Source organism: Physeter macrocephalus, chromosome 8 (assembly GCF_002837175.3).
Source record: "Physeter macrocephalus isolate SW-GA chromosome 8, ASM283717v5, whole genome shotgun sequence".
Classification (NCBI taxonomy): domain Eukaryota; kingdom Metazoa; phylum Chordata; class Mammalia; order Artiodactyla; family Physeteridae; genus Physeter; species Physeter macrocephalus.
In genome coordinates, this window is record NC_041221.1 from 67,854,787 (window position 1) to 67,879,238 (window position 24,452).

Consider the following 24,452-nt stretch of genomic DNA (forward strand, 5'->3'; position numbering starts at 1 on the left):
TAGATATTGTAAATATTTTTATGAACCCTTTTTTTCTTTGGTGCATTAATCACATGGGTTTGTTATGTAGGTTAAAAGTGCATTGTGTAATAAGTTCCTCGAAGCTAGAAAACAAAAATATCACAGTTATCATTACTACTTTTACCTCTCTCATGTACCCTCTAAGAGAAGTTTGATTTGTGACCAGCTTTCAAAACTGCACTTATTGGCCAACTCTTACAAGAATGTCTTTTTGATCTGGTTTACTGAAATCAATTACACTTCCAAATAAGTTTCCATTTTAAGAGAGGGCAGTTCAGTGGCATCTTCTGGTTATTGCATCAACATTTTAGAGCATGGCTACAAGCTCTCCAGAAGAAGGAGGAGGTGGAGAGGAGAAAGAGAAAGGAGGGGAATAAGAATTCTTGAGTTGCAAACTCTTCACCTTGGTTTATATTATCTCCCACATGAAATCATTTACCAACCACACTGATCTTACTTTTAAAGGCATTTAGGAAGTTGTGAGTCAATTTGCCCTAGAGTTAATTGTTAACACAATACCACTTATAGGATTTTTAATTTCTCAGACAATACCCTGAATTACAGTCATCACTGCTTAAGGATAAGCCCTTCAAGAATTGTTACTATAAGTGAATGTGTTATAAGTCATTTGATAATCTCTTCCATTCCCTTCATCAGTATGAATGACACTGATGAGTCCTTTTAACCAGGTAGTAGTGCCATGACCATCTTATACTAAGGGGCTGTTCACAGGCAGTGGGCAGAGTGGACATTGATAAAACAACTGTGCACTGCTGCAGAAAACACTGAGAGAATATCCAATCTGAAATGATTTAACTATTAAACATATGAAGGATAAAACATTCACTAGTCATAACAACCTCCAACATACACAATGAGTACACAGACTATGAAATTACTTTTTCTCTATCTTGTGTGCTTTAATTACTGGCCCTTGGGTGTAGAATGGGGAAGGGAGTTAAACAGAGTTGCAGTTTAATACTTAACCTCCCTTGCTTGGAGTGGTCGGTTATTTACATGTTTCTTTTGCTGTTAAATGTAAACTCTAAGAATCTGTTTCCCCTGTGAATTGCTTAAGGAAAGAATCAATCCTGGGGAGTAACTAGGAAAAACAGAGATAATTTGATGTAACTGGTTTGAGCAGAAGCTCAAAGCCTGAAGGATGGAAACAGAGAAGATAGTACAGGAATAATTGTGGGATGAAAGTAAGAGGGCACCATTGATGGAAAGACTACTTTATTTCTCAGTTAGTAACCAGCTCTACACTGGCCTCCCTGAGAAGAACTTCTCCATCAAACAGTTCAACTCGGATCATGCCTTGCTTTCCCTGGCTCGTATCCAGAGACTCTTATTTAAAGTGAATGTATGTGGGATCCAGTTCCCCCACCAGAGAGTGAACCCCTGCATTGGGAGCGCAGAGTCTTACCCACTGGGCCACAACTAAGAGCCCGCATGCCTCAACTAAAAGATCCTGCATGGTGCAGCTAAGACACGGCACAGCCTAAATAAATAAATAAATACATACATACATAAAATTTAAAAAATAAAGTGAATGTCATCATATGTGATCTTTGATTAGTATTCGTTTATTTCAAATTAATATTTTCCTTTTCTCTTTAACGCATTAATAAGTTTCTGAAAGGTTGAGAATTTATTTCTACATTTTTTATCAGCAGCATTAGCATCTAAATGGTCAACCCATCACATATGGAATGAAATAAAGAGACTACGACGTAAAAAGTTCTAAGGATTTTTCCTTTTCATTATCACTCCTGAGCCATGATTACACTCTAGTTATTCTATTGCTACACCCATAACACATGTCCCCCCTTTTTCTGGTCTACCTGTTTATTTTCATCTTTTAGACTGCAGTCTTCTTGAGGGAGGGGCTATGTCTTATTCATCTCCATATCTGGTGTAGTATCTGACATAGGAGCTGCTCAGTAGGTGTGTGTTCTATATGTAGACATATCAGAGTTGCATCAAATTCGGAGGAGTTAGGTTTGCTTGGGTTAAAAAAAAAAGTTGACTCTACTTTTGTCTTCACTGTCTTAAAGAGATCTGAATTTATTATCAAAATACTACAACAACCATTTTTCAGGTTCTTGCCATTTTACTCAAATTAATGTTTAAAAATACTATTTTCTTTTGCTTTACTCTAGAACTGAACAATGCCACAAAAACATTCTTTACTAAAGAATATTTGAAAAGAAAACAAAGCTTTCAGAAATCCAGCTCTGCAAAGTGGCCCCTACCAAGCCGCAGAAAAGCATTCCATCTTTTTGGAGGTAAGGAACTAATGCAAAAAAAAAAAAAAAAAAGGAAAAGTCTGGTAACATTGTCCAAGGTCTTTTATAAAGCTGTTTTCTTTCTGCCTTGGATATATTAGTAGAAAAATATTTCTGCACTGGTCAATTTTAAGTAAGGATTTTGCTAAGTATCCTCTTACTGAAAGCTACAGGTGTACATATGAAAAAGATGGAGACTATACAGTAAGAGCAAAATCTGAGAAAAACTCATGATTAAATTTACTTTGCCTTGATGTCAATAATGTTTAATATGTAGATAATGAAGTCAAAAGTAACAGATTTGACAAAAGCATTAGTATTCCTTATAAAGGTTTTGAACAACTCATTATCATAATTTAAGTTCATTTCATTTTATTGGTTCTAATCTCAGTTTTATTTTAATAAATTATTTCTCTTTTATTGAAGTATAGTTGATTTACCATGTCATGTTAGTTTCAGGTGTACAGCAGAGCAATTCAGTTTAAAATATGTATGTATATACATATATATATATATATTCTTTTTCAGATTCATTTCCCTTATAGGTTATTACAAGATATTAAGTCTAGTTCCCTGTGCTATACAGTAGGTCCTTGTTTGTTATCTATTTTATATATAGTAGTATGTGTATGTTAATCCCAAACTCTTAATTTATCCCTTCCCTGGCCCTTTCCCCTTTGGTAACCATAAGTTTGTTTTCTATGTCATGAGTCTATTTCTGTCTTGTAAATAAGTTCATTTGTATCTTTTTTTTTTAAGATTCCACATATAAGTGATATCATATGATATTTGTCTTTCTCTGTCTTACTTCACTTACTATGATAATCTCTAGGTCCATCCATGCTGCCGCAAATGCCATTATTTCATTCTTTTTTATGGTTGGGTAATATTCCATCATTCATAGATATAGATACACACACACACACACACACACACACACACACACACACCCCACATCTTTATCCATTCATCTGTCAGTGGACATTTAGGTTGTTCCCATGTCTTGGCTATTGTAAATAGTGCTGCTATGAACATAGGGGTGCATGTATCTTTTTGAATTAGAGTTTGCTCCAGATATATGACCAAGGGTGGGATTACAGGATCATATGGTAACTCTACTTTTAGTTTTTTAAGGAACCTCCATACACCATTCTCGATAGTGACTGTACCAATTTACATTCCCACCAACAGTGTAGGAGGGTTCCTTTTTCTCCACACCTTCTCCAGCATTTATTATTTGTAGTTTTTTGATGTGAGGTGGTACCTCATTGTAGTTTTGATTTGCATTTCTCTAATAATTATCCATGTTGAACATTTTTTATGTGCCTATTAGCCATCTGTATGTCTTCTTTGTAGAAATGTCTGTTTAGGTCTTCGGCCCATTTTTTGATTGGGTTGGTTTTTTTGATATTGAGCTGTGTGTATATTTTGGAAATTAATCCCTTGTTGGTCACATCATTTGCAAATATTTTCTCCCATTCCATAGGCTGCCTTTCTATTTTGTTTGTGGTCTTTTTTGCTGTGCAAAAGCTTTTGATATTAATTAGGCCCCATTTGTTTATTTTTGCTTTTATTTCCATTACTCTAGGAGATGGGTCCCCAAAAAATATTGCTGTGGTTTATGTTAAAGAGTGGTCTGCCTATGTTTTCCTCTGGGACTTTTATAGTATCTGGTCTTACATTTAGGTCTTTAATCCATTTTGTGTTTATTTTTGTGTATGGGTCTTTAATCCATTTTGAGTTTATTTTTGTATACGGTGTTAGAGAATGTTCTAATTTCATTCTTTTACATGTAGCTGTCCAGTTTTCCCAGTACCACTTACTGAAGAGACTGTCTTTTCTCCATTGTATGTTGTTGCCCACTTTATCATAGATTAATTGACCATAAGTGGGTGGGTTTATTTCTGGGCTTTCTATCCTGTTCTATTGATCTATATTTATGTATTTTTCCAGTACCATGCTGTTTTGATTACTGTAGTTTTGTAGTACAGGCTGAAGTCAGGGAGTCTGATTCCTCCAGCTCCATTTTTCTTTCTCAGGATTGCTCTGGCTCTTAATGTATTGTTGGAGTCAGTTTGCTAGTATTTTGTTGAGGATTTTTGCATCTGTGTTCATCAATGATGTTGACCTGTAATTTTCTTTTTTTTCTGGTATCTTTGTCTGGTTTTGGTGTCAGGGTGATGGTGGCCTCATAGAATGAGTTTGGAAGTGTTTCACTTTCATACTATTTTATTTTAATATTTTACAAGTTGTCCCACAAGTTTAGGACAAGTAGAAAGTTTCCGTGCTTTAGTGTAGAGTGTCTCATGCTTGTACAATGGACAAGGAATACTTATTTCTGAGTTCATGTCTAACTAAATGTATGACCTCAGGGATATCATAGAAACCTCTTCTTTTGTTTGTTTCTGATCTGTAAGATGGTAATAATTATATATTCATAATTAACATAGTTACAAGGATCAAATGAGCTGATGTGAAAGCACATTCTAAATTATAACTAATTGTATTATATAGATATATGGAATTATCAAATTAGGGCAAGGCAGTCTCTAATACCTTTTTCACCTTTGAGAATTTGTTATGTGTAATGATCAGACAGTATAAACATAAAATATAATTTCGTCTTTTATAAAACCATGGTCTGTCAGAACATGGACTACTGTGCAGTTTTAGTATTTACCCTTATGATGTTTTGCGGGGGTCTGGTTGGAGAAGCTCAGATATGGAGAACTCTGATCTTCGGGGAACAAGAGGGACGTCTACTTAAGAAGACCAATAAGATCAGTACAGCAATGATGTAAACCAAAAGGAGGTAAAAACAGAGCCTTGTATGGTTGAGGCAAAAGATAAATTGAATTACAAAATCCTCAAGGTTTGAAGAAAGTAGTTTAAGGACAAATATAACTTTATACAGTAGTTTGAATGAAGAAAGTTAGTTTAAAGACATTTTATAAGTACATACTGTTTTATAAAGTGGTAACTATAGAAACCCATTGTCCATAGATTTGGTATAGATACATTTTAAAATATATTACATTAAGCCCAAAATATAATGTGAAATTCAGTCTTACTTAAAGGATTTCATACCAAAGAAGAGAACATTTATTAAATGAATTATGTGCTTTAAAAGATTCCTTTATATCCTACCTTCTACCCTATACCCACATTTTAAAAAGAATGAGTCACTTTTCTGATAACCCCTCAATATCCTTTGTTTTTTTTGTACTCTGGGGTACTGAAGCTATAAATTAAATATTTGCTTCTTTGTGATTTAATCTTATTTGTCCTCCCTATAGAAGTTCCACAGAACTTTAACTTTTTATAAGTTTTTATGGAGGAGGTTCAAAGTAACTTTATTATACAACCTAACTTAAGCAATATATTACTATCAAGAGCTCAGCTATGCTAAGCAAGGCTCAGCCAAAACTGAAAGAGTTAAGCCTTTAATCACTTGGTACAGTGGTGTAAACAAGAGTGTAAAACTGGAGGAAATGCCAACCCCCCCCACCCCCAATATTCTATTTTCCCCCATGGAACAGTGCACTGGTCCAGGGTCAAGTGGACCAGGACAGATGTGGGGGTAATCTTATTGTTGAGGAGGCCCCGAACAAAAGGCCTTGGCACTTTCATGGGCCCTGAGGGGTGTATATGTGTGTGTGTTGGGGTTTTTTTTGGTGGGGGGAGAAGGGAAGAGGAGTGGAAAAGTACTGGATACTAATTCCGTGTGGGGAAAAGTATCTTTAAGGTTTCTCCCTAATACCCCTCTAAAGAGGTCTCAGCAGAGGTCCAGAAGAAGCCCTCTGCCCAAGCCCTCAGATAAAGGACCCAGGAATGCAGGTGCTGAGGAACGTAAATATAAGAAAGAGCATCACAGGCCAGGGTCCTGAGACCTTGATTGCAGCTCCTTCAGAGATTGTAATGCACTGGCTTTACACCAAATCTGGTGTGGGGAGGGCAGCTTTCTTCTGTGATGCCTACCAGGTAAAGCCTCCATAATTGCCTATGGTCAGGCCTGAAAAGCCACACATAGGATTTTAATCACAAACCAGACTCAATTACCAGTATTACTGAAGCACCTTCTGTACTTCTTCTTTGTTTGCTTCCTGCCTCCCCTGAATTTTGTATTTATCATTTCTTTGCACAAGTAAGTATACATATGTATACTTAATCAATGTTATTTAATTTTGCTTGTCTTTGAACTTTTGCAGGGGTAACAATGTATGTATTCTATATTTGCTTTTTCACTCAGCATTATGTTTCTTGGATTTGTCTTTTCAGTGAGCGTAGCCTCATTCATTTATTTTTACTGCTATACTATCACCCACTATGTGAATATGGTACAATTTATCTAGTCTCCTGTTGATGAGCAACTGAGTTATCCCATTTTTTGTTTATAAACAACACTGCTATAAATATTATTTTCATCTCTCCTGGAGCATAAGAGTTCCTCTAGAATAAATGCCAGTAGCAAACAGCTGGGTCATAAGAAAAACACATCTTTAATTTGACTACCTAAACCAAACCATTTTTCTAAATGACTGCTGATCTATCACCAACTTTGTTTACCACATTTGATGTTTTCAGTCCTTTAGATTTTGCCAGTCTGATAGGTATAAAATGATATCTCACGAGGGATTTAATTTCACTTTCTCTAGTTACCAATGAGGATTGAAAATAACTTTATATGTGTATTAGTTATAGAATTTCTTCATCTGTGAAATTCCTTTACAGATTTTGTCCATTTTCCTATTGGTTGCATTTTTCTTGTTGATTTTTGAGAGTTTTAAAATATTTTCTGCTGACTCCTTTTTTAATTATTTGAATGGCTGCTATCGTCTCTCATTTGTGGTTTGTCTTTTCACTCTATGATATCTTTTAATGAATTGTAGTTCTTCATTTTCTTTATCATCTTTCTGGCATGTATTATCTGCCTTAAGAAATTCTTCTCTCCAGCTTCCTGCCGCTACATGTAATACTAATGAATATCCTAATGTGGACCTTGTCAAAATTTGTTTGGCCTGTAGACTCAGGAGCAGAATGTATGGGTCACAGAATATGAATATACTTAGCTTGAGTAAATAATGCCAACAGTTCCCCCAAATGACCAGTATAGATACCTATTAACAGTGCATGAGGGTTGGAGGAAATTAGAACAATGGAAGATGACAAGCATTGACAGAGAATGGGAATTAGGAACGCTCAGTATTGATTTAATTTGCTTTTATCTGATCTCTAGTAGTTTAAGATCCCTACAAATGCTCATCAGTCTTTCAGATTCCTCTTCTGTAACTGCTTTTCTCATTTTTCTAAGGGGGTTTCTGCCCTTATCAGTTTTACAGAATTTCATGTATATTCTAGATATTAATCCATTGTCTGCTTTAGACACTATAAATCTCTTATCCCATTTTATTATCTGTATATTAAGTTTATCCATGGTGTCCTTCACTGAAAGAAATTCTGAACTTTGACCTAATTAAATCCACCTTGTTTGCCTTGTCATTGTGTTTTGAAGTTTTAAGAAGTTCTTACCCATTCTTAGGTCACAAAGGTTTCTGCTTAGGTAAAGCTATGAAGTTAATATTAAAAAACCTTTCTCATTTAGGTCTTTATCTAGAATCTACCTCTTACCATCTGTTACAGAGGGTTCATGTCTTTCTTCAAATAATAGCCCCCTTTTCTGAATATTAAATAGTGATGCTGGGTTTTGTTAATTATTCCCTGTTATTGTATAGAAATGTCCTTGTGGGATTTTGATCCCATATTCAGCAACCTTACTAAATTACCTTCAGTTTCATTATTTATAGGGTTTGGGGGGCTTTGAATGAAGACAATCATATCTGTCTTGTATGTAAATAAAGACACATATCTTTCAAACTAATACATACTTTTTTTTCTTGCCATACTTTCTGAGCGAGGACTTCTGTTTGATTTTGAATAGAAAAACCGATAGCAGCATCTCTGATATTAAAAGGAATATTTTAATGTTTGCCATTGAGTAGAACTGTTGCTCTGCATCTTGGGTAGATACCGTTTATCAGGTTTTAAGAAATTTCCCATCTGTTCCTAGTTTTCTCTTAATCTCTTTCTTGAATGGATTTTTAATTTGGGGATTTTTTTCAACATTTTTGAAATGACTATAAAGGATTTACTTCTTCAATCTGTTAATGCACTGAATTACATTAATAGATTGTAGGAGACCTTCTAATGTCAAACTGCTGTTGTATTCTTGGGAAGAACTCAACTTGATCATTTTTGTGCATTGGTAAACTTGGTTTGCTAATTCAGGCTTCCCCCATATGTGAAAGTAGAACATTCCTGTGAAATTTTTCATAAGCCAAACGGGGTAAAGCAAAGAAACAATTACCTTAGGACACATCTTGCTAATGGATACACAAAATAAACTGAGATAAAGCACAGATGCTCACAGACACAGTTCATGCTATGGCAGCCTGATGCTGAGATGTTGGCTGTAATCCTGGGGAAGGAGCTTGGTGGTGCCACTCTGCCTGCTGGGGGTATGTGCTGCCTCTATCATGGCTCCCTGCAAAACAAACGTAAAATTCTTTTTTCGATTTTCCTCTTTTTTCTTAAAAGCCAAAATCCTTTTCAGATTTCTTTCAGTTAGTGAAAAGAGGTACTAGTTTAGGCCTTTCGTAAAAGCAAAAGTGGCATAAAGTGAACTTTTGAAAAGCGGGGAATACCACTTTTGCTTGAGGTTCTTTTTTTTTAACATCTATATTTATGAGTAAGATTGCCCCTATGTTTCCTTTTTCAAAATGTCTTTGTTTTCTCGATTTCTTTTTTGAATCAGTTTATATAATTTATCTTTTTGCTAGGAATTAATTTTTTCTGTTTTAAAATTTTTTGACAAAAAGTTGTTCATATCATTTAATCTCTCCTGTATCTATAATTCCGTTCTCTTTGTATATTAATATTATTTACTCATGCCCGGTTTTTTCCTGATTTTGCTAGATATTTGTAAATTTTATTATTCTTTTTAAATAGTGAATTTTTGAAATTGACTCTATTGTATCTTTATTTTCAATTTCATTAATTTCTGCTCTTTATTAAATCCTTACTGCAATTTTTGGATTTATTCTGTCGTTTTAATACTTAAGGTGGCTTTCTAGGACATTAATTTTTATCCTTTTAATTTTTAAAAAATTATTATTTAAGGTCATAAATTTCCCTCTCAGTAGTCTCAGTAATATATTGTATGCAGTATTTTTGTTATTCTTCATTTCTGATTATTTTTCATAAGAATAAAGCACACTTAATTCAATATTTATTGAATCATCTTGATTAAAAATAATGAAATTGTACAAAATTAGTATCATACTTGAAAATTGGGATCTGTGATATCCATATTATGTCACAGTACTCAACGTACCATACCATCCATGCCATGTTAATTGTTTTCTCAAAATTTTTCTTTTCAGCTTAATTTTCAGAAGTTGGTAGAAGGAAGTAAGGTGGGAAGGTGGGGGATATAACTGGAAAGAATAGACATTGCCATAGACGCCTTTGGCTCCGTACAATTAGTGTTCTTTCCACAAAAAACAAAACATTTTAAAATAGTTTTAGATTTCCTAATTAGTGAAGTTCATATCAACTCTTTTGAATTCATTCAGCCATAAAGCTCGCTCACACTTACCTACTACAGACCCATCCCTTTCACCCTGTCAAGTAGTGTCTTAGAGATATTGATGAGTAAGCAGACACGTTTTAATTTTTTTCTTACAAATACATATTTTATGTGTTTATACATAAAATGGGTTATGTGAAAAGGAATGGAAATATTCTAGATAAATGTGAGCTAGCACTTTACATCTCTTATCAGATACCAATTACACTGCTGACTCTGTCAATCTTAGTTCCTTCCTCTGAAGTACCGTTTCCAAGCGTTGCATCCTCAGTTTATCAGTATCTAATTGACATGATTTTCAGCCATGCCATTGGTTTCCTAAGAAACCAATTTTACATATGTGTGTCTGTGTGTGTGTACATATATGTATATATACACACATATAAAGTTAATCAGCTAAGAGGTTTTACTAAGATCTTTTTGCCAAAAAAAAAAAGTCCACAGTGTTGAATTTTTATTTTCTAAATATAATCAAGTCAATGAAATAAAAGTCATGATTTAAAATCCAATGTGTTAATTTTTTCTGGCAATAACAAGAACATGCAGCTGAAGTGAAGGTGTTTGAGATATGTTTATGACAAATCCATTCATTTCTTGTAAAAGCCTGGGGAATTGTTTTATTTGCTCATTAGTTCATCTGAAGGTGTTAGATTGATTCTGCAAGTTTAAACATGCTCACTATAAATGAAGGAATATTCACATGGAAAAAAATGCTTATCTCTAATAGAGAACAAAACAGTACATGATCAAACAGCAGGAGTTTAATATAACCCAGAAATCTGCCTTCTCAGAAAGTTGGAGGTAAAATCAGAGGGATTTTAAAATATGTTGTAGACGTGGTCCTGTCTTTTAGTAGAAAGTTCATTAACCTTTACATTTCTTCTGAAACTACAACGATTTTATTGGCAAGATAATTTTTTGAAAGGGCCTAAGAATTATGTCTTTTTCTTTCTATTTATTTTCTAATGGGAGAATCAGGCCCTGTTTTTGCTATAGGGTTTACTAATGAGTTTAAAATTTCGAAGCCAAACCAGTAATAAGCCTTACAATATCAGAAACTACTTTAAAAACAGGTAGTTACATGCAATCCCACTAAAATATAAAATCATAGATTCTAAAGAATTAGAGAAGATACATAATGTAACTTCTCCAACCAATACAAGAACAGCCTCAACAACCATGCTCGGAGATGAACGTCTAGATTCTGCTTATCACATACAATGACAGGGAGCTTACTACCTGAAAAAGTAAGTTTGTCCATTTTAACAACTCTTTCAGATAAATTTCTGTGTAAATGAAATCTGCCTTTTCACAGTTTCCTTTTATTGGTTCAAGTCTGTTTTAATCTTCCTCCATAAGACTGTTCTTCAAATATACAAAGACATATATGATGTTCTCTGGAAGTCTTTATTCCACACAGAAAATATCCACATTCCTTCAACTCTTCCTCATGGAAGCTGATTTCTAGGTTCTGGTTGCCTGTTTCAGGGATACTAATGGGACTGGAAACCATGTCAATTGGATACTGATAAAATAAATTGAGGATGCAATGCCTGGAAATGGTACATATTTCAGAGGAAGGAACTAAGATTGACAGAGTCATCAGTGCAGTTAATCCTGATAAGAGATATAAGTGCTAGCTTACATTTATCTAGAATATTTCCATTCCTTTTCACATGACCCAGTGTTATTCTGGTGTTGGGTCATGGAATTCATAGTCTCTGTCTAAGGCTGGATAATTCAATTGGGCAGTGAACTCAAAATCAAAACACCCCTTTCTTCTATATTAAGTTTATGATTGAACCAAATTATAGTACAAATTGTACACTTTGTTCAAATATCACTTTATAACTGTTATTTTTTAAATTACCAGAAGTTTTATCCACCCCCCGCCACACACACACAGACACACTCTCTTACACATATAAATTCTATCCCCTTCATGGTTTCACATATATAGAAGTTGTTTTATTAATTCCATATGAAGTAGGATGTTGGTAGGAAATGCTACCTTCATTTACAAATACTTGCATACATAACATAAATGCATACATATGCCTGTACATGCCCACTCACTAACCACAGGACCACTGAAATTAGCACTGGAAGCAAATTCTTATGGTGGGAGAGGGTGGCTGCATCTGACCTTGACCCTGAGCTCACAGTTTTTATACTGTGCTTTCCCATTACTAATGATTTCCCTATGTACCCTGCAGAATAGATGACACAGAGTTAAAACGTTTAAACATATAATAAGGTGACTTTGGTACTTGATGCTGAATTTTTTGAACCTTTGATTAAGAGAGACCAGAAAGGAAGTGAAAGAACAGAGCCAAATTCAAACTGGACTGTCGATGTCTAAAGACTTCAGAAGTGTTCAAGTGTTCTAAGGTCTGACCACTGTATGACATTGTTAGGGCAGTAGGCAATATGTGTATTCACTGTGAATTATCCTGGAAAATTGTGGTCAGTCTTGGAATAAAAAATGAAGGTTGAGGAGATGGGACTTAAGAGAAGTAATGGAAAACTTCCTGCGTCTCTGAGAGACCCTCTGGTCACTTTATCCTATTCTATAATCATGATGAGTGGTGTACCCTTGTGGGTTATAGTGGATATGCACCCTAGCATGCAGAGGTGGGCAAGGCGTATAAAGGTACTCTGAGGATGCTTCTGGGTTTGTGCAATGGCTGCATGTTATTCTTTGTGTTTATTATACCTTTTATCCCAAACAATCAGAACATGTTGTGAAAAATTATAGCAGATCTCCACTATGCTGTGGACCTGTTACATACATGAGATGCAGAGCTATTATCTCTTAGTTCGGCATTGGAAGAGTAGCAATCTCATCTGATCATCAGCAACAAAGTTGAAATTGACAGATGAGGAAACCTGGTTAGAGGGATGCATGGGACCTGATTTTGAGCACAAAAATAAGAAAACAGCCACAGAACTCTGAGAAATGCAAGGATAAACACAGGTCAGGCTTATTATTTCTTACAATAACAGCAGTGGAGATTTCTTTCTCTAGGCTATAGAAGATATAATAAGATACATTAGGATACAATAAGTGATGGCAAGTCATCACCCTCAATGGCAATATCTGGGAGTAAAGTGATGAATTAGAAAAATTATACTTTTAAATAAATAAAAGATCTATGGAAGGCTAGATAAGTAAAATTCCAGTATGGGGCGAGTCCCCCAGGAAACCTAATATTGCGAGATATTGGCTTCTCTGGGAGTATTTTCTGAGTCTGGGAATTATCTGAGGATCAGTCTTGCCATAGGCAGAGGACTCTACTAGAGGAAAGAGAAATCAGCTGAGGTTTTGACAACCATATGGACTGACATGTCAGGTAGGAAGAGGAGTCTGAACATATGGCCATATGAGACATTTGCTGAGAGCTGTGGCAGTACAAGAGGCTAAGCAGTTGGCCCAAATGAGCAAAATGAAATCTCCAACAATCTCACAGAGTTTAGAAATCAAGCCATAGTGTAGAGAGGCCTACAACAAACACGTAGTAAGAATCCTCCTTAAGACATTTACTGTATTTTAAACCCATGTAGGATGGAAGACAACGGAGTTACTTTAACAACCTCTGAAAAGCAGAACTTTCAGATTAGAGGAGATAGAGACCTGCTAAACTCTTAACCAAAAAACCCAAAGTACCATGCTCGAGGGGTCAGGACCTGAAAGCAGAGTACAAATCCACAGTCCCATAGTGGACTCCATAGGGTTTAGGACATCAAGTCCCATTAAAGGAGCCTGCAACAAACACAACATAGGTCATGCCCTTTTAAGCCATTTAAAATCAGAGGTTGACTGAATCTAATTAAAGCTGCAACCTAACTTCAACCTCAATCCAGCTTATTAATTATTGAGTTGAGACAATGAGTCACTCTGTCTGCCTGACAAAAGGGCCAACCCTCTGTGGAGGGAAATAATGTCTACTTCAATCTCTATGGATAATTCATACAATAAAAAATTATGAGACATAATTTAAGAAAGGAAAGGTTAAGAAAATGTGGCCAATAATCAAATGTTGACCTAAAATAATAGAAACAACCAGTTATTTTACTAGCAAAACGGGTTTATTCGGAAAGAACAAAGAATTACAATTCAGGACATGTACTCTGTGGCAAACCACAGACAAGTCCAGAAAACAAGGGAGACAAATGTCCTTTTACAGAGGAGAAGGGGGAGTTAGAAGGGGCTATTATAAACAAAGAGTCCATTGGAGGAAACTGGGAGTTCAGAGTGTATTGGCTTTTCATTGGCTGAGTTGTGATAGCCTCTTATCGGCAGGACTGTTGCTGGGTCAGGAAAACGTCTTCCTTCCTCCTACTGGGTAGGAAAGTAGGAATCTTCTTCCTGTTGGAGATGCAAAGCAAATTGTTTATAGTTTGTTCCTATTTGCATTTTTCATGACAGGTGTTATGAGTGTTCTTGGTGGAAGTGACTTAGACTTTAGAGAGAAATTCTAGTTTTCAAATCATTTATATCTGAACGTTGAGGAAATTTTCATTAAGACATTGCTGAGACTATAGATTGCATCTCTTCAATCCATCTATAATTAACAAATTTTAAATTCATCTTATTTAATGAGCACTTCCCTGTTTCTTAGTTTTTCTTTTGTATAAATATTGGGGTTATTATGGTGCTTTCTGATAAAATTATGCATGGAGGCATACATGACCCTGTTGACCCTAATTTGCTTTTCTATATATAAGCTAAAGATTGGATAATCATCCTGCACTACTCATATTATGGATCAAAAGCCCTCCATTGTTCATAAGCCATTATTTTAAATGTACGATTTTAAATCTTATAAATTTATTTTAGACTAAAAAAAATCCTGAAGTTATGGATTCGAAGTTATGTAAGGAATTTTTGGGTTTTCTTTCTTTTTTAGCAGAATATGATTATATTTGCACAAAGTATTTAAAATAACTAGCTTCTAGAGAAATTACAGTTTGTATCACTTATTCCTTAGGGAAAGTAAAATGTAAAGTACTCAGTCTCCTTTCAATCAATCAGTCAAGAATTTAGCTTGATGATACTAATAAAGACATAAAGAACTTCCAAGAGAGATAACCATCCACATTCATAATTTTAAACCAGAATTTCAGGAATTGGATGCCCTAAAATAAATTAACTACAAAATAAAACCATTATTATGAAACAGAACTTTTCATCTCGTCTTGGAAATTTCCAAGGTCCTCAATTAACTTGAACAGATGAAAAACAAATTTTTTTGCATGAGGGAGGAGAAGAGGTAAGGTTTTGTTTTGTTTAGTTTTTTGGAAGCAAAACAGTGTTCTGGGTATTGATTTCTGATATTTCACACTATGACCTTAAGTGAATCCCAATCCCTTGGTCATATCCCAGACCAATTAAATCAGAATCTCTGGAGATGCATCTCAAACATCAGTAGTAATTAAAGCTCCCCAGGAGAGCTTTTTTCCAATATGCAGACAAAGTACTAAGGCTAAGATACATTACTCTAGAAGCTGCTAGGATTTGTGACTATATAGCAAAACAGAATGTGTACTCCAAATGGAAAGGTACCAGGGCTTCCCTGGTGGCACAGTGGTTGAGAGTCCACCTGCCAATGCAGGGGACACGGGTTCGTGCCCCGGTCCGGGAAGATCCCACATGCCGTGGAGCGGCTGGGCCCATGAGCCATGGCCGCTGAGCCTGCGTGTCTGGAGCCTGTGCTCCGCAATGGGAGAGGCCACAACAGTGAGAGGCCCGCGTACCGCAAAAAAAAAAACAATGGAAAGGTACCATGAACAGTCCTTCTATTTATTCTCTGACTTCCAGGCAGTATCATATCCATGCTATTATGAAGAATGAATTAATCAGACAGAATACAATGTTGTAAATAAAGGAGAGGATTAGTGTTTTTCTTACACTGAAATGAAGTTAACTCTGGCATAATTCAGTGATAGTTTAATAGTGCATGGCAGGTGCCCATTTGTTTTGGATCATAAATATAAATTTAATTTGAAACTACAGTGCAAATTTAAGAAATCTGCAAGTAATGGCACAAATTAGAGTTTAGCCAATATGCTGAGAACAACACCTCTCTGGGGGAAAATGCCATGGGATATTACAAAGTGTTTATTACTTCCATGTTACCAAATCTATTTGCCTATTTTTTCATCTGTAAAAAAAAAAAAAATTACATTTTTAAAAATCTGTTAAAAAAGGAAAGTGGGTTGCAATGGTTATCAAGGTAGTCTCAAGAGAGGAAAAGAAGTTGCAAAACAAAAAAGTATGTAAAGAAGGGGGTAGGGACAATCCCAGCTTCTTTCCTTTGGGGACATTAAGGAGTATGCTAATGATCTGAAGATATGCTTGAAAGTTCCAGGACTTTTTTGCCAACTGGTGGAGCTACGGCCATGATTCACTATACCATAGCTGTAGCTGTATCTTTTGTTTTCACAGTGAACATGAAATAGAAGGGCTTATTTATTATGGCTTTAAAAAGATGAATATTAAATGAGATGTTTACTCACAAATTTCAACAGCTATTAGAGTATTAGTTCATTAAAATTAATAAGCTGAGGGGCTTCCCTGGTGGCGCAGTGGTTGCGCATCCGCCTGCCGATGCAGGGCAACCGGGTTCGCGCCCCGGTTTCGGAGGATCCCACATGCCGCGGAGCGGCTGGGCCCGTGAGCCATGGCCGCTGGGCCTGCGCGTCCGGAGCCTGTGCTCCGCAACGGGAGAGGCCACAACAGAGGGAGGCCCGCATACCACAAAAAAAAAAAAAAAAAAAAAAAAAAAATTAATAAGCTGATATGAAACTGTTTTAACATTTCAAGATTTATAATTCGCTACTGAAAACTTGCAGACAACTAAACAGATGTAAACAAATCTTTACCTTCCCTAGTATCAGGCTTGTGCTATAATTAAGCAAAGCAGCTTAAGATATTTAAAACAAAACCTTCATAACTGTGCTGACAATGAAATGGTTTTTATTAGCAAAGGTCTACTCTACATACACGTTTTAACTTTTCTAGGAAAATTGAAAAAGTTGAGAAATTTTAGGTTACTACTCTTTTGTGAACAATTCTATTATTTTGGTAATACAGTAGAGGTTCTGCTGTTTTATATTACTTAAAATATATGATCTACTTCATTTCTGATGGGCTGAAATATTATATTGGATATAATGCAAGATTATGTATAAATTATATATTTTATAGTAGAATCTGAAAATATAATCTGTCTGGAAACAGTTTTTATCCTGTTAATTTTTTCTTCAATCCTACATTTAAATATCCTTTTTCTTAAAATAGCAAGGAGAGAAAATAATAACATATGGCACAGGAACTGCTTTTTCTTTTGTTACTCTTTCTGGTCTGAGAAAATGAAAGGCCATTAGGTTAATTTCTAAAAATATTACAAGAGAATTTAAAAAGAGACAATTTAAGTAACTAGAAACTTTTGAGTTCATTCTGAAATATGTATTATGCTTTCAGTTTATTTTATTCTACATTGCTTATGTGATATGTCCTAAGATTTCATACAGAACAAGAAAAGAATAAGATTACTCGTTTATTTTCAAAAGAGCTTATACAGACAACTGGTGGCCGAATATGAGACTTTTCAAGCTGATTTGATAATATGACTTCCTGTGAAGTGGGTGCTGATTTCTCAGGAATAGTAACAGAGCTTTGAAAAGATAAGATGAATCTGAAGTAATAGTGCCTTTTTAAATTCTCAATAGGGAAAATAATCTCTCAAGCAGATAAAATGCTTTTTTTTCTTAAACTAAGTTGTCATTGAATTAATGGAGTCTGGGACTTCCCTGGTGGTCCAGTGGTTAAGACTCCACGCTTCCAATGCAGTGGGGCATGGGTTCAATCCCTGGTCAGGAAACTAAGATCCCACATGCCACATGGCACAGCCAGAAAAAAAGAAAATTAATGGAGTCTGACTTTTCTGAACAACATTTCCTATCAGGTTGATCTCCAAAATATTTAACAGCTAGTAACATAATATTTCTAGTTACATAAATCAAAAATTAGAAAATATATTCCTTTTCATTCACTTAAGCGACTGTAAATATTTATAAAACTGATAACCAGCTGATATAACTAATAGCATAGATTACTAAATATTTCAATAATTTCTATTTGTAGACTTAGAAATGTTAGGAATAATTTTTTGATATAGATATTGCTACTTAAATGAGGCCCTGTCTGAGCCATGATCTGACAAGGTAGGTTTATCTAATAACAAACTTTAGTTATGAATTTAACTACCCATGGGTCATTTTCTTAATTCCTTATTTTGTTTCAAATAAGGGACCCCTACTGTGTTTCTCAAAAAGAGTCCTATCCTATTGGTCTTTTGGTCAGGAAAGTTCTTCACTGTATGAGACTAACCCAACATTGCTGAACATTTAGCACATCTGACCAGAAGTAGACCCTTCATTTATTGTAACTACCAGTATCCCCCCTTATATTTCCAAATATCTTCCAACATCACCCCATGGAGGTTACATACGGATTCAAACATTAATGAAGGTTGCTTATTCTTTTTTTCCAGCTTTATTGGCAGTATCAATGACCCAAAAAAATTTTTTTAAGAATCTAAAGTATACAAGTTTGGTAATTTGTTATATGTATACATTGTGAAAGGATACCTCCACAGTGAGTCAGGTAACACAACCATCACCTCACATGTTTTCTTTAAGTTTTTGTTTGTTTGTTTTTTGGGTTTTTTTGGTGAGAACATTTAATTAAGTTCTACTCTCTTAGCAAATTTCAGATATACAATACAATGTTATCAACTATAATCACATTAGGTCCTGAGACTTTATTCATCTTATAACTGAAAGACTATACCCTTTTACCAACCTTTCCCTATTTCCCCCACTCCTCAGCCCCAAACAACCATTTTTCTACTCTGTTTCTATGAGGTTTTTCTGGTTTATTTATTTATTTTTTTTTTTAGATTCCATGTATAACTGATAGCATGCAGTATTTCTCTGTCTTGCTTATTTCACTTAGCACAATGCTCTCCACATTTATCTGTGTCAAAATGGCAGGATGGGATTTCCTTCTTTTTTAAGGCTGCAAATTATTCCATTATATATATATACCACCCTTTCTTTATCCACTTACCCATCAATGGACATTTAGTTAGTTTACATACCTTGGTGTATATCTCTTCCAGATAGTGATTTTGCTTCCTTTAGATATGTACCCAGAATTAGGATTACTGGATCTATGATAGTTCTATTGTTAATTTTTTGAGGAACCTCCATATGGTTTCCCATAGTGGCTGCACCAGTTATTTCCACCAACAGTGTGCATGGTTCCCTTTTCTCCACATCTTCTCCAGTATTAACCTCTTGTATTTTAGATAATAATCATGCTACCAGCTGTGAGTTGATATCTCACTGTGGTTTTGAGTTGTATTTCCCTGATAATTAGTGATGTTAAAAATACCCTTTTATGTACCTGTTGTCCAGTTGAATGTTTTCTTTGGAAAAATGTCTCTTCAGGCCATTTGCCTGTTTTTTAGTTGGGTTATTTGTGTTTTTGCTATTGAGTTGTATGAGTTCTTTGTCTATTTTGGATATTAACCTTAGATACGTAGTTTGCAAATATTTTATCCCAATTCATAGGTTGCTTTTTCATTTTTGTGATGGCTTCCTTTGATGAGCAGCAGCTTTTTATTTGATGTAATCCCACTTGTTTTTTTTTTTTTTTTGCTTTTGTTGCCTTTACTTTTGGTGTCAAATACAAAAAATCATTGCCAAGACCAGAGTCAAGGAGCTTATACCCTATGTTTTCATCAAGAATTTTACAGTTTTAGGTTTTACATGCAAGCCTTTAATCCATTTTTAGTTAATTTTTTTGTGTATGGTGAAAGATAGGGGTTCTGTTTCATTCTTTGGCATGTGGCAGTCCATTTTTCTGAGCACCATTTATTGAAGAGGCTATCCTTTCCTCATTGCATATTCTTGGCCCCTTTATCAAAAATTGACTATATATGTATGGATTTGTTCCTAGGCCCTCTATTCTGTTCCATTGCTCTGTGTCTGTTTTTATACCACTACCATACAGTTTTGAATACTACAGCTTTCTACTATAGTCTGAAATCAGAAAGTGTAATGCCTCCAGCTTTGTTCATCTTTCTCAAGATCATTTTAGCTATTTGGGTTCTTTTGTGGTTCCTTACAAATTTCAGGATTGCTTTTTCTATTTCTGTGAAAGATGCCATTGGAATTTTGATAAAGATCGCACTGGATCTGTAGGTGACTTTCGGTAGGATAGACATTTTAACAATATTAATTCTTCCAATCCATGAATATGGAATATTTTTCCATTTGTGTCTTCTTCAATTTCTTTCATCAATGTCTTACAGTTTTCAGTGTACAGATCTTTCACCTCCTTGATTAAATTTATTCCAGTGTTCTTATGCTATTGTCAATAGTATTTTCTTAATTTCTTTCTGATAATTCTTTGTTGGTGTATAGAAATACAACTGATTTTTGTATATTGATTTGGTATCCTGCATCTTTACTGAATTTATTGATTATATCTAGGAGGTTTTTTATGAAGTCTTTAGGATTTTCTCTTTATCATAACATCCACAAATAAAGACAATTGTACTTTTTCCTTTCTGCTTTGGATGGCTTTTTTTCTTGGCTAATTGCCTAGGACCCCAAACTATGTTGAATAAAAGTGGTGAGAATGGGCATCTTTGTCTTATTACTGTTTTTAGAGGAAAAGCTTTTAGTTTTCCACCATTAAGTATGTTGCTAGCTGGGAGCTTGCCATATATGTTTTTTATTATGTTGACATATGTTCTCTTTATAATCCAGTTTACTGAAAGTTTTATCACAAAGAGATCTTCAATTTTGTCAAATGCTTTTTCTGCATCTATCAAGATGATCATGTGATTTTTATCTTTCATTTTGTTAATGTGGTGTATCACATTGATTTACAGATGTTGCACCATTCTTTCATACCTGGAATAAATCTCACTTGATCATGTTACCTGATCCTGTTAGTGTTGAATTCATTTTTCTAACATTTTGTTGAGGATTTTTGCATCTATATTCATCAAGAATATACCCATAATTTTCTTTTTTTGTAGTGTCCTTGTCTAGCTTTCATATCAGGGTAATGCTGTCCTAGTAAAATGAGTTTGGAAGCGCTCCCTCCTCTTCAATTTTTTGAAAGAATTTGAAGAGGATTATCATTAGTTTTTCTTTTAATTTTTGGTAGAATTCATCAGTGAAGCCATCTGGTCATGGATTTTATTTGATGGGAAGTTTTTGATTACTGATTCAATCATCTTACTAGTAATTGAGCTGTTCATATTTTCTGCTTCTAGATGATTCAGTCTTGGTAGGCTGTATGTTTCTAGGAATTTAAATTTTATCTAGGTTGTCCAAATTTTTGGCATATAATTGTTCACAGTCTCTTATGCTTCTTTGTATTTGCATATTATCAGTTGTAATGTCTCCTTTTTCATTTATAACTTTATTTTTTGAGTCTGTTTTCAAAATTTTTTGGTAAGTCTAGCTAAAGTTTTATCTATTGTATCTTTAAAAAAAAACACAGCTCTTAGTTTCAATGATCTTTTCTATTGTCTTTTTGGTCCCTATTACATTTATTTCTGCTCTAATCTTTGTTATTTCCTTTCTTCTACTAACTTTGGGCCTAGTTTGTTCTTTTTCTAGTCCTTAAAGTGTAAAATTAGGTTGTTTATTTGATATCTTTGTCTCTTTTGGGGTTTTTTTGGCCATGCCACATGGCTTGTGGGAACCTAGTTCCCCAACCAGGGATCGAACCCGCACCCCCTGCATTGGAAGCACGGAGTCTTAGCCACTGGACCACCAGGGAAGTCCCCTGAGATCTTTTTTTCTTAATGTCGGCATTCATTACTATAAAATACCCTCTTAGAACTGCTTTTGCTGCACCCCATAAGTTTTTATATGTTGTGATTCTATTTTTATGGGTCTCAAGATAATTCCTGATTTCTCATTTTGACCCATTGGTTGTTCAGGAGCATGTTGTTTAATCTACACATATTTGTAAATTTTCCAGTTTTCTTCTTGTAATTGATTTCTAATTTCATATCATTGTGGTCAGAGAAGATGCTTTATATGATTTCAATCTTATTACATTTGTTAAGATTTCTTTTGTGTCCTATCATGCGATCTGTCCTGGAGATGTTTCATTTACATTTGTAAAGAATGTGTATTCTGCTACATTTTGGGTGGAATGGTCTGTATATATGTCTTAGGTTCATCTGACCTTATGGGTAGTTTAAGTCCAATGTTCCTTATTGATTATCTGTCTAAATCATCTCTCCATTCTTGAAAGTAGAGTTTTAATGTTCCTGGCTATTATTAAATTGCTGTCTGTTTCTCCCTTCAGATCTCATAATATTTGTTTTATATGTTTAGGCATTCCTATGTTGGATGCATAAATACAAATATTATACAGTCATTCTTGGTATCCACAAGAGATTGGTTTCAGGAGCCCCCACTGTTACTATAATCAGCAGATACTGAAGTCCCTTAATAAAGTGGCATAATTCAATGAAAGCGGTTGGCACTCCGTGTCTGTAGATGCGAAACCCATGGATAGAGAGGGCCAAATGCATCCTCTTGATGAATTGGCCCCTTTACTATTATATAACGACCTTCTTTGTTTCTTGTTACAGTCTTTGACTTAATGTCTCTTTTGTCCAATAGAAGTATGACTACCCCTGCTTTTTAAAAATTTGCATTAAGTGTCTTTTTCCATCTTTTATTTTAAGACTGTGTTTGTCTTTAAAGCTGAAGTAAGCCTCTTGTTGGCAACATAGAGTTGGATTTTTTTTTTTATTTTGGTGGCATGCAGGATCTTAGTTCCCCGACCAGGGATGAAGCCAGTGTCCCTGGCAGTAGAAGTGAGAAATCTTAACCACTGGACTACCAGGGAAGTCCCTGGATTTTTTTTAATACACACTCTGTTGTTGAATAATTTAGTCCATTCACATTTAAAGTAACTATTGATAGGTATGGACTTATTATTGCCATTTTGTTATTTTCTGTTTGTTTCATTATTCTCTTGTTCCTTTATTTCTCTCATTCTCTTCCTTTGTAATTTGAGGAATTACAATTTTCCTTTGTAATGATTTTCTGTAGTGGTATGCTTTACTTGCTTTGTCTTTATTTTGTGTATCTACCATAGATGGTGTGTGTATGTGTGTGTGATCTTACAACATAATCATGTATTTTATTGTCTTTTAAAAATGTTATATGTTTATTGGGCTTCCCTGGTGGTGCAGTGGTTAAGAATCTGCCTGCCAATGCAGGAGACACGGGTTTGAGCCCTGGTCTGGGAAGATCCCACATGCCACGGAGCAACTAAGCCCGTGCGCCACAACTACTGAGCCTGCGCTCTAGATCCCAGGAACCAAAACTGCTGAGCCCACGTGCCACAACTACTGAAGCCCATGTGTCTAGAGCCCATGCTCCGCAACAAGAGAAGCCACCACAATGAGAAGCCTGAGCACCACAACGAAGAGTAGCCCCCACTCGCCGCAACTAGAGAAAAGCCACGTGCAGCAGTGAAGACCCAAAGCAGCCATAAATAAATAAATAAATAAATTCATTTGTTTGTTTTTAAATGTTATGTTTATTAATTTCTTTCCTTCCAGTTTTATTGAGATATAATTGACATAAAGCACTGTATAAGTTTAAGGCATGCAGCATAATGATTTGACATGTTATCAATCATGAAATGATTACCTCAGTAGAGGTTGCACCAATTTACATTTGTACCAACAGTGCATGAGAGTTTCCTTCACTCCACATCCTTGCCAACACTTGTTGATATGTTTTTGATAATAGCCATTCTGATGGGTGTGAGATGATATCTCATTGTTGCCTTTATTATGTTGAAGTATGTTTTCTCTATACCCACTTTGTGGAGAGCTCTTTCAATAAATGGATGTTGAATTTTGTCAAAAGCTGTTACAACATCTACTGAGATGATCATATGGTTTCTATTCTTCAGTTAATGTGCTATATCCCAGTGACTAATTTGAGAATATTGAACCATTCTTGCATTGCTAGGAAAAATCCCAATTGATAGTGTTCTCTGATCCTTGTAATGTATTATTGGATTTGATTTGCTAACATTTTGTTGAGGATTTTTGAATCTGTATTCATCAGGGATATTGACCCATAATTTTCTTGTGGTGTCTTTGTCTGGCTTTTGTATCAGGGTAATGCTGGCCTAGTAAAATGAGTTTGGAAGAGTTTGAAAAAGATAAGCATTAATTCCTCTTAATGTTTCGTAGAATTTGCCTGTGAAGCTTTCTGATACTGGACTTTTGTTTGTTGAGAGTTTTTAAATTAGTGATTCAGTTTCATGACTGGCATTTGGTCTGTTCATATTTTGTGTTTCATTCTGATTTAGTCTTGGGAAACTATATGTTTCTAGGAATTTATCCATTTCTTCTAGGTTATTCATT

The 24,452-nt window shown here is 35.0% G+C and overlaps 1 protein-coding gene across 8 annotated transcripts in view; it reads left to right on the plus strand.

The window, feature by feature from the left end:
* The window catches only part of RNF180 (ring finger protein 180), a 302,861-nt gene that overhangs the window by 251,007 nt on the left and 27,402 nt on the right, over nt 1–24,452 (plus strand). For all 8 annotated transcript variants that reach the window (XR_008618062.1, XR_008618063.1, XM_024118674.3 and 5 more), the window contains one exon: nt 2,184–2,309. Coding sequence is in view for 6 of the 8 variants with exons in the window: in XM_024118674.3 (XP_023974442.1) it covers nt 2,184–2,309 (126 nt within the window). In the remaining 2 variants the exon portion in view is untranslated. The remainder of the gene's footprint in view (nt 1–2,183; nt 2,310–24,452) is intronic.